Below are 12,094 nucleotides of genomic sequence, written 5' to 3' on the forward strand. Positions count from 1 at the left end.
ATAATGGCTTGTAGTTGAATTAAAGGGAAACTTACCACTCTTCTTGAGGATCTCCAGCACCTGGATCAGCACATCAGGCTGAGTCATCTGCACAACAGAGAGGTGCAAAACTTCAACAAACATAGTAAGACACTGACACGTACCCACAGAAGCATGCACGCTCGTTCAGACTCACAGTGGAGGGATAAGAGACGTCGATGTTCACGTCACTCGTTTTGAAGGCGAAGCGGGTGAGACAGGAGCCGTACAGACGGAGAGAACACGCTAAGAAGATAAAACAAGCATTTAGATATTCAGCAGGCTGGAAGAAACATTTTCTTGACTTCAGTTTAGTTTACATCAAGTTTAGTGCAAGCTATAACCCAAGCACTGTACCTGTGAGTTGTTTGCATATAATCCCCTCCATCCGAAGCACCACGGCTTGCCTCAGCGTGAAGTCTTCCTCCGAGATGCCGTGCGTCTCTGCCGCCTCCAGCACGACCGAGTCTAGTGCCTTCAACTGGGCCAGAGAGGGAGCCGGCAGCGCTCGCAGCTCATTCTCCTCCTGCTTTTCCTGCAAAGACCCACATAAACAAGACAAATGAGTCAAATCCAACACAAAATATCCAAAATTTAGCTATTATATCTTTGGTGCTGGTGCTTTAAAGGTGATTAATACAGAATGCTTCTTTCCTGATAGGGTTTTAGCACGCTAAAAGGTCACTGCACGAAATTTTCATACGTAAAAAAATAAATACGACCTCACGTTGTGTCAATCACGTTTGCACACTGCCTCCAAAAGGTATGTCCGTTAAAAAATAAATTCTGATCAGGTTCGATTTTCTGCCGCATCCGTAGCATTCATTTTGAAAGGATGGGCAATACGGAAAAATGGAAAACCGCATGTGAAAATTTTGGACTCAGCGTGCAATGACCTTAACAGCGACATGCAGCATTCTTTTGCATGCCTAATAACAATTTCTATAATTTATATCATTTTTATACATTTTTGTGGGTAGAACATTACAAAACATTCTACCAAAATAATATCTAGAGGATTTGAAATGTTTGAAGCTCAAGGATTAGAAAGTTTAAATAATTGTTTTTAATATTGTTTGTTTGCGTTATTAATTTTTTAATGCAATGTTAGCCTCAGGGCTATTCACATGGCAAACAAAGTCAGCAACATAATCCATTAAATTTGTAATTATTAAAACATTTTAACTTAATGTTAATATTGTAAACTTGCAGTGTAAAATACTAATTTTATTAAATAATCAAATGTTCATATTATATTAATAATATATTATTTGTATTATTCAATTTGGTTGGGTTCAGTGCAACATTTCTCGTTTTCATTTAGATTAACTTGATGTACTAAATAAACACAGCTAAACTGAAATAAAATAATAAAAACTACATAGAAATATTACAAAAATTAAACCAAAATGGCAAAAACAAACGTAAATTACTAAAACTTTAACAAAAATTTAAATGAAAAAATATCCAAAACAAAAACGTATTCAAAGCATTAATAAAAACTCCAATAACATCTCAAAATAAATACTCAAAATACTAAAACAACACTGGCTGGATTCCTAAAATCCCAGTGTGAATGTAATGTGGACTGAGACACCATCACAACAAGGTCTAATTCTACAAAATCAAACCCTAACTAAAAGAGATTAAATATATTTTATGACACTTTTCCACACAGGGCCATGTGGGTTTGGATTTTGTTTTCCCTTCATAAAAGAAACCTTTCATTTAAAAACTGTATGTTGTGTTTACTTGTTATCTTTGATTAATATTTAAATGTGATGACCTCAAACATTAAAGTGTGACAAACATGCAAAAAAATTTTAAAAAATCAGGAAGGGGGCCAACACTTTTTCACACCACTGTAGCTATCGGCTGACAAAAAACGTTTGGCAACAGAAACTAGCACAGAATAATTGTGTCCAAGCTTAAAGTCACTGATTTCATAGAGCACAGAAAAACCAGCACAGAAAGAAGTGTTGGGAAGATAATAGCCTGCGTCCTCACCATGATGTTCTTCTTGTGACGTTTCTCTTTAATGTGCTTGTGGGCACCCTGGATGTTCTCCACATGGACTGAACACAGTTTGCATATATACTGGAAATTGGGGTACTCCGGCGACGGCTGTGGAAATACACAACGGCTGAGAAAGCAATCACAACACGCCACATCTCTTCACACATCCGCACGCTCCACAGATGTGCTAATTGGAGAAATCAAGAGGCGCTCAACGACTCTGATTCGATTAACAAGGCGCTTTTCACCGTCATTCAAAAGTAAAATCAGCTAGTAAGTGTGAAAACATGGTCACATTTATACTGATCGATGCCCATTTTCCACAAGTTGATATGATTCTTTAGGGTCTTAATGAAGTCTATAACATACTTTGGTTAAAATTTCTCAATGGTATTGTAAAAAACACTTTTTACCCTATCAAAATCAGCTCTGTGTTCAGCAAGCCGTTCTAGTGCATGTTCCTTTAAATGCTAATGAGCTCTGCTGACCCCGCCCCCTCTTCCATGGGGTGACAAACCGTTCTCATGATACTGTTTACTTTAGCCACTGAACTTGCTAACTAGCACATTATTAAGAAAGGCGATTTGCAAAGATTCATAAAAGAACCTTATACTAACTTCTGTAGGTGAAGCCGGATCATGAATGATTTGCGCGAACATAAACACATTTAGGTAGATGGGGGGTGCATTCCCTTCAAAAACAAACGTGATCTACTGCATCTTCAGCGGCTCAGATGTCGAGAGTAAATGACGACCGCTACGTTCATTATAACATCCAACAACAAAACACCTCAATCGCTTACGAGCCATTCTTGTCTACATCTGCTCCAGCGTCAAAACAATGGCGGACTGTAACAGCTCGCTCAGGGCGGGTCTAAGGTAAAAACGCCAGTGTCAATCAACAATCGTGGGAGGGGTCTGGGTCTGTGTGACGTCCCACAGACAGGCATTTGAGAACGGCTTGATATGAGAAAGGGGAAATGATTTAACCAGATTAAAAAAAAAAACACACTGGATGGATTTGTATCATTATAGGGTGGTTGTGTACACACATTTCAGTTCAAACTTGTAGAAGTTCATGACGCATTCGATGACCCCTTTAAAGAAAATATGCTCTATAGGGTTAGACTCAAAATTTGACAATTAATCCTAAAAACAGCAGTAAAGCTGTTATAAAAAAAATAATATTTTTTTTTTAACTTGGATATCATTAAAATAATTTTAAATTTCAAAAAACAAAATTAAACAAACTGATAAATAGTTAAATAGATGAAACTATAAATAGATAAAAAACTAATAAATGACAAAACAATAACAAAACAAATTATAATAATAATAATTAGTTCTACACACAGCAGTAGAAAAGTAAAAAAAAGTAAGAACTTTAATATAAACAAATAATCCTTTAAAAAAAAGTATTAAAATAAAAATATTCTAAATTAAGCTGGAAAAATGTAAAAAGAACAAATATATATAAATATACCTTGAATATAAATAAATTATAATTTTAAATAAAAACTAAATAAAACCATAAAGAAATATAAATTAAAACAAATAAATAGATAAATAAAAAATAAATGAATAAATAAATTCTTAATTTAGCAGTAAATTTTTTTTTTTAAATCCTTGAATATTATTAAAATAATTCATTAAAAGTAAATAAAAACAAATAAAACTTTAAATAAACATAAAACCATGCAAAAAATGATGAATACCTAAATAAATTAAAATAAATTAATAAATACATTTAATCTTAATAAAGTCACCAGCTCTATTTGTTCATGGCAGGCGTTAACTGTACACTGACAGGGAAAGTAAGTTATTCTGTCAAACTAGTCTCATGTTAACACATATAATGTAAAATTATAAAGTCTTGTTGCTACACTTTTAAAGCATTTCAGCAATAATGACCTTTACATAACAACACCTGATAAGGCTGAACTAGTCAAAATGATCTTCTGTGGTAATCTACATTATCACAAACACTGTCTGATAGAGCTTATCATGTACTAATTCATTTCTAATGAATGCGTTTTGAATTGGTGGACTTGAACAACCAAGTACAACAGCGCTTCCTCAATAAATATCAAGCTTTTCCAAGTATGTCTTACCTTGAGCAGCCGGTGGATGTAGTCCCTCTGCAGTCTCTCCTCTGCCTGTTTGAGTCCCAGCTGCTGGTCAGAGGTCAGGTTTCCAACCTCCACAGCCTCGAGTGTGACCTCGCCTCTCTGTCTGCCCGCCTCCACACCTGAGATTTAAAGAAACAGACACCGATAGCATAACCAACCATTAGTCTTTACATGTCTGCCCCCCCCCCCAAAAAAAAAACTAAAATACACAAACACTCCCACACATGCATGCATACACGTATATAATACATACATACCGGTAAATACACACACACACACACACACACACACACACACACACACTAACTAACTCATAAATATGAATCACAAATACATCATTATAATTTTGAATGTTGTATTAATATTAAATTAGTAATTATTATAAAATAAATCAATACACACAATTGCAGAAATTAAATTATTTTACACAATATTGACTTAACACGCTTACAAATATTATTGGACACAAAAACCTACAATTATGCCATAATTCAATTATAATACAATGTATACATTGATAACACTGCCAAAGAAAGGCAAAACATGGTAAACACCAATACTACCACAGATATCAGGTCTTGTCAAAAGATGATGAATATTTTCTTTTCAAACACCTTTACTGAATTTAATATATATATTTTTTTTTAAATAGTTGTATTCAGCGTTTTCATGCATGTATTTTTTTGCCAGTACTAAATATACACTAGAGTTTAAATGTTTTTTTACTAGTTTTATTCAGTAAGGACACATTAAATTGATAAAAAATTACAGTAAAGACACTTATAATTGTACAAAAGATTTCTATTTTGAATAAATGCTGTTCTTTTAAACTTTCGATTCATAGAAGAATCAGGTTTCCACAAAAACATTCGGCAGCAAAACTGTTTTCAACATTGATAATCAGAAATGTGTCTTGAGCAGCAAATCAGCATCTTACAATGATTTCTGAAGGATCATGTGACACTGAAGACTGCAGTAAAGATGCTGAGAATTCAGCGCTGCATCACAGAAATAAATTACATTTTACAATATATTCATAGAAAATAGTTATTTTAAATTGTAATAATATTAATTGACTATATTACCACATTTTTACTGTATTATTTAAACGCAGCCTTGGTGAGCATAAAGAGATTTCTTTCAAAAACATTACAGACCCCACACGTTCATCTATCCTAAATTGTCCAGATCTCATCAGATTATCGGAGTGTATTTTCTCACCGGTTATGCGGTCTTTAGCGGTGATGGTGTTGTCGTGTGTTGAGATCTCCTCTGCTGTGCTGGTCAGCGGTGCTGCTCCTACATCCTTGACCGGTCCGGAGCTTGGGACCGGAGTTTTGTTCTCCTGGCTATGATGACGGCCATCACTGGGCTGGGGCTTCCCTTTCCCCCTCTCGCCAGAGTTAGTTCTGCCTGTCAGCCGGCGGGCTTTGCCCTTCCCCGGCTCCTGGGGGCTGCCGGTGTGGTTCCTGCCAGCGCTGGGGCCGCCCTGGATCTCCTCTTTCACCCTGGGGACGACATCCTTGCATCGGCTCGGAACTTTGGCGCTCTCCCGCTGGGGTTTGGAGGACGACGGCTTGCCCCCACTCGAGCGGGAAGGTTTGATCACCTTCACAGGGCTTTTCGGGTCCTCCATGCCACTCCACTTCTCTCTGGACGAGACTGAAGAAAAGCCCAAAGGGCTCTGGGTTGAAGGTTTCTGGAACAGAAACACGACAAAATCAGATTTTGGGGAACCAGAAATGTTTGAAAAATCAGGAAGAATCTGGCAATATTGCGAAGTGAAAATTAGCTTAGTACTTCAATGAGTGGCAACTAGTCATGATCTTGGAAATATTATTTATATAATTAAATACATAAATTTTATTCCAACTAAATAATATGGAGTATTAAATTCAGGCAGGTAAAGAGATAAAGCATACATAAATACGTTTGTTTTTGTGAAAAGTGGGGACATCCCATAGGCGTAATGGTTTTACTTTCTCAAAAAAAAAAAAAAAAAACTTACTCTGAATGATTTATAAGCAATTTGAAAAGTGGGGACATGGGGCAATGTCCTCATACGCAGAGCTGGGTAGATTACTAACAAATTGTAATCCGTTACTGATTCCAGATTACATGACAAAAATTGTAGTCAGTAACGTAATCGGTTACATTACACATTTTAGGTAATATAATCAGATTACTTTGAGATTACTTTTGATTTAACTCGTTTATTACATTGATTTAAATAGCATTATCTTGTACCATAATGATGTAAAAAATGCAAAGAGTAAGAAAACTTGTTCCATTCATTGTAATTTCAAGTGCATTAAACATTATATTACAGTTTCCCAAACTAGGGTCCGTAAAGGAACTGCAGGTGGGTTGTGAGTTTAATGAAAAGCTGACAATTAATTAATTCATAAAAAAATTGAATTAAAATAAATCATTTTAAAAAAAACTCCCTTTTTTTTTTTTTTTGAACTCCCTTTCGAGGAAAGTCTCTTCACTTGGCGGCCATATTTGCAACGCCTCCAGTCAGCTCATACAAGACAATCTTAATGAACAGGGGAATCCTGAAATCTCAAAAACTGCTCGCTGAACTCACATTATGTCAACATCATGTCAAATCAGCAACAAAAATCTGAAATTAATTGCCCCACGAATGTTGTTTCTTATACTCAAATAGCGTTTACAAAGCTTATTTTTCAGGCTAGACCAGGCAATGTGCATGCTGAATCATAACCTGCTTATACTGTGCATGTGGATTGGCAGGTCTAGTCAGGTTTCTATGGGAAATGTGACTCTTTCATTTCGAAGGTGGGACTAATCCTCCATATTGCGTGTTGCAGTTTCTCCCATTCATAAGTATAGGAGTGAACAGTCTTTGTGTTTCTATAGTCTTTGTTTTAAATAAAACACTTACTAAAAAAGATGAAATATTTTATTTACCTGCATGCCATGTGATCATTAATCAACATCAAAGAAACCGTGAACATGCAAATGTGATAATTATTGAAATATTTATTTTAAAATCTCAGCAGTACTTAAAGCAAATATATTTGGTGAATAAGGTTTAGATGACAAAAAGTTTTGGAATGCCTGCATTACATGCATCTAAGAAATAACATGAATATGTGCATTTTAATTAGTTATAATTAATAATACATGGTTAAAAAAACCTACAAAGTAATATTTCAAATAAAAATGAATGTGTTCATCAGTAGTTGATGCAATGTTGAAACCCTGCTTAAACCTGAAATGATTTTAGTAAATCCAGTGGTCAAATGCTGTCGCCACCTGACTAATGACTGATCTTTGTGTGAATGTCTTTGTTTTATTATATACAGAAGTATTAAATAGCTAAATATTATTATTGCATTCAATTTATGTATTTTAAATATGCATACTAAAAACCACATCTATAAAATAACATTGTATTACATTTTAAACAAAACAAAATTATTATATATACAGAATTATTTGTAAATAAATAAAAAACATACATGCATATAAATCTCCAAATAATCATAATTGTTAGAAACAAAGTCCATATTTTGAGACAAACTCTGAATTGCGACAATGAGAAATGTGAGATAGAATGTTGCAATTACCTTTTTTTAATTAATTATTTTTTATTCGGTGTCAGAAACATGCTTCCTCGCTAGTTAGTTTCAACATAATCTGCGTACTTAATACTGCACAGTTTTACATTGATGAATTTGACAGATAATTTTGCATTCAAACATTTTATCAGTCCATTCGAACCCAAGCTCTTGGCGTTGCTTGCGCTACTAACAGACAGCCTGCTATTTTTAAAAAAATATATCCTGCATCTTTTTAGCAAATGTAGTGGGTCAGATCACATAATGCATACGGTATTAAGATTATTACAGAATAATTGCCAAAAAGGCAAAATATCACCATTATAATGAGTGATTTCCTGCTTAATTTTAAACATTATTATAACTTCAGAAGTAAAATGTGTAATACACACTAAATATCAGATTATTTAATTAAAGAATTACATATTGCATTTAAAAAATTGAAATTAAATTAAAATATGCATCTGAAAGCAAAACTAATGTACAAATATTTAACCCTTCACCTGGTCCCAATATCAAGTTTAATGACCTGTAGGCCTGAACAAACACAAAACTACAGGCGTACAGGACTTACAGTCACACATTAGAGTCCAAACATGAATTAGGACACTATTTGCATGTACCAGCACTGATTTAACATCCTAAAAGTTATTGCCTGTTTCTGACTTCCTATTACAATTATAAAAACATTGCATATAACCTTGCAATGATCTAACACGAGCAATTCATCATCACCAGCATACTTGCATGCAGAACGCAATTGCAAGTAAGCAATAAACAGTTAGAATTGTGTATTTTTCGCAAAACAAGTTTAAAAAATTAAGTAATTCCCCCAAACTTTTGTCAGTGTATACATTTAACGTTAGCTTGTGCGCTGCGCTACTAACGCATCGCGGACCTTTTCCTCATTTGTGTCTTTACTTTTCTGTCTTACCTGGATTCACTAACGTGCGGTAGATCAGCAGCACATGCTGAGAACGATCATAGGGAGCGGTGACGGATCGGCGTCGCGTTAAACGCCATGTATCCCGGCGCTGATGTTGTTGTTCTCGGCCCTGTTTAAGTCGCTGAGCGCACGCGCCATGTTAACTCCGCTCGCGCGCTGGATTGTGGGCCGCGTCAGTGCGGCAGGCGGAGAAACGAAACTAGAGTCCGACGCGACGCGACGTTTCCGCACCTGCAGGCGGAAATAATGAATGCCAACACTCTAAAAGAGAACTCTCGTCACATCTAACGTTAAATTGTATCACCATTCTTCTTCTTAATTAGCCTAATGAAAATATTCCAAAACTAAAAAGTACTTTTTAGATATTAAATATTTAAATGACTTTTTTTGTTTATACATTAAAATATTAGTTCAAATAATAATAATAAATAATAAAAACGTACAACATAAATAAAATAAATTATAGACATATATCTGTTTTTTGTATTAAAAAAAATTAAGTAAGCTATAATTAACATTCTCCAGGCTAAAACGCATAATTTTCCTGGTTTGCCAAAGATTTAAAAACAGCAGGTAGGTTGATATTTGCTTATTTCATTCAGTGTTCATATGCATTTTAAAAACATATAAATATAAAATAAATAGCCTAACGGTTTCAAATTACAAAATGTAAAATTATTGCTATTATCATTAAATATTTTGTAGCTAAATAGATTCAAATAGCCTAGATAAATAAATAATTAATAAGTAAAGCATATATAAAAAAACATATTCCGAAAATAAGTTTTATAATGTTCAAATGCAAAGTTCTTATACAGAAATATTACATAACTAAATAAATAGCTACAAATAGCTAATTATTATTTTTATTGCATTCAATATCAGTATTAAAATCCATTAAAATCCATATTTATTTCAAATTTATACTAATAAATTTAACATTCACTTCAATGGTAAGAGATGACTGAATGCTTTCAACTGCTGTCACCAACTGAATTGCAGTGGTCAAGCTATTTCAAATATAGGCTACTACAAACTGCACAATATTTCCATCTAACAGGTATTTTGAGGTGGAGCTCCTCATTTTAATAGGGTGTTTCACTAACGCTAGTTAGCAGTAAACCGGTAACCTCACCAGAATATATTCGTAGACTTGTGTTGGATGTTTTGATGTGGAAAGCGTCTTTGAAATGGGTATTTTATTTGTACATATCATACTTTTTTCACTTATTTCAGTTAATGTCATAAACTAGCGAGCTAATATCCTACTGACAGTGTCGTATATTAGCTGAAGGTGCAAAAGCGGAGGAACAGACAAACCAACTCAATTAAATGAGTCATTTACGCTGGAACCAAATGATTCAAACTCGATTCACCAGCAAAAACAAGCTCAAACGAGCCATTAATTTTCGAATTTCGACATCGCTTGTAATGATTTTAAAAAAGCATGTAGTGATGGGTCAAACGAAGCTTTTCGAAAGTCATAATCAGTTTTTAATCAGCAAAATTATTCGAAGCTCTCCAATCAAATTGCATATCATTTGATTCAGATTGGGACTTCAAATCGCGTTTCGTGAATCATTTGACCTAGATCTGGACTTCGGAGCGGGTTCACAAATCTTTTGATTCATATCAGAACTTCGGATCGAGCGCGTTCGCAAATCATTTCGCAATTTGAAAGATTTTGTGATATTAAGAAGTCCCGATATTAAAGTCGTCATCGGATGCTCATTTTCCACACATTGACATGATTCTTTAGGGTGTTAATGAAAAGTCTATAACATACTTTGGTCAACATTTCTCAATGGTAGTGTAAAAACACCCTTTTTTTACCCTGTCAAAATCAGCTCTGTTTTTAGCAAGCCATTTTAGTCCATGTTGCTTTAAATGCTAATGAGCTCTGCTGACCCCGCCCCTCTCTTCCGAGCAGACTGTAAACTTTAGCAGCATTTAGCAACGAAACTTGCTAACTAGCACATTATTAGGAAAGGCAATTTGCATAGATTCACAAAAAAAAAACCTTATACTCACTTCTGGAGGTGAAGCTGGATCAAGAATGATTCGCACGAACATAAGATCGGGAGTGCATTCCCTTCAAAAACGAAAGTAACGTTAATCCTCTGCATCTTCAGCGGCTCAGATGTTGGGAGTTAATGATGACTGCTATGATCATTATTACATCCAACAACAAAACACCTCAATCGGAGACATTCTTGTCTTCCCCTGCACCAGAGTCTGATGACAGCTCACTCAGCTTTTTACTTTATTCAAGCACAATTTAAATGGACTACTTGTACTTTTACTTGATTACATTTCTGTAGAAAAAACAGTACTTTTTACTCCTTACTATTTTTTTTTTTCAACTTAAAATGTACATTACATTTTTATCTTATGCACATTAAATATTGGAAATGGAAAGTGTGTGCTTGACGTGAGAACCAATGATCATTGTTTTCATGCATCAAGCACACAGTTCTACTTCAGTTATGACTTTCATCAGGTAAATGTCTGGCTTCAAAAGTTCACCATCAAATCAGAGGAAGCATGTGGAGGTAGCAAAGTTGTGTTTTCCCCCAAAAAAGTGTATTCATTATTCTTTTTGTTTTGATAGAGCCACATGTGTAATATATTGGTCAAATGCACAAGATTGAGTGCAAATAAAATCAGTGATGAAAATTGAAATATAATTAATATTTTTTGTGGGAATTATTATTATTTTCTTTTATTAAATGTTACAAATCTCCAAAAAAGTGTTTAAATGAACATTGTATGTTTACTTAATTGTAATTCATGTTTAGTGATGTTCTTACCAGGTAGTGGATAAGTTGTATTAATAATGTTATCATGTGACGCATTGAGTAGGAATTTGGACTTTCAATGAATATTTATTTAATCTTAATAATTACATGATTTGCTCATTATGTAGCAATATTTGCTGAGACCCCCACACACACACACACACACACACAATGCCCCAAATAAACAATTAAAAGATTAATGATCCTTTTAAACAGTGACGTAGACATCACAAAAGAGTTGCCTTTCAAAACGTTAATGTTGTATGTTTTAGTTCTATGACTCTCCTCATTAATTCAACACATTCTTGCATTCTGTCTGGAATATGTTTCTAAGCTCGTCATCACATTGTTATTAAAAGTGATAGTTCACCCGAAAATTAAGATTCTCATGTCGTCCCAGATGTTTATAACTTTCTTTCTTCAGATGAACACAAGCAAAGATTTTTAGTCCGTGTAATGCAAGGGGACAGGACCACTTCAGAAACCACACAAAGTGAACACGACGGTCAAGTTTAAAATATTAGTATTTGTAATTTTCATTGTTTCACTTAAGAAGACACTGATTCATTAACAGGGGTTGTATGAGTTACTGTCATATTCA

General features: G+C 34.4%; 1 protein-coding gene across 1 annotated transcript in view; it reads right to left on the reverse strand.

Annotated features, from left to right (window-relative positions):
- Positions 1–8,873, reverse strand: part of LOC306860621 (terminal uridylyltransferase 4-like) — a 30,820-nt gene extending 21,947 nt beyond the window's left edge. The window contains exons 1-7 of the mRNA XM_079402404.1: positions 8,684–8,873; positions 5,384–5,861; positions 4,145–4,281; positions 2,026–2,142; positions 376–553; positions 176–264; positions 36–87 (exon numbers count right to left, since the gene is read on the reverse strand). Of these exons, the coding sequence (XP_079258530.1) occupies positions 36–87; positions 176–264; positions 376–553; positions 2,026–2,142; positions 4,145–4,281; positions 5,384–5,798 (988 nt within the window). The 5' untranslated portion in view covers positions 5,799–5,861; positions 8,684–8,873. The remainder of the gene's footprint in view (positions 1–35; positions 88–175; positions 265–375; positions 554–2,025; positions 2,143–4,144; positions 4,282–5,383; positions 5,862–8,683) is intronic.
- Between the last annotated feature and the right edge of the window lie 3,221 nt (positions 8,874–12,094).

The sequence above is a fragment of the Barbus barbus genome (genome assembly GCF_936440315.1).
Source record: "Barbus barbus genome assembly, chromosome: 41".
Taxonomy (NCBI): domain Eukaryota; kingdom Metazoa; phylum Chordata; class Actinopteri; order Cypriniformes; family Cyprinidae; genus Barbus; species Barbus barbus.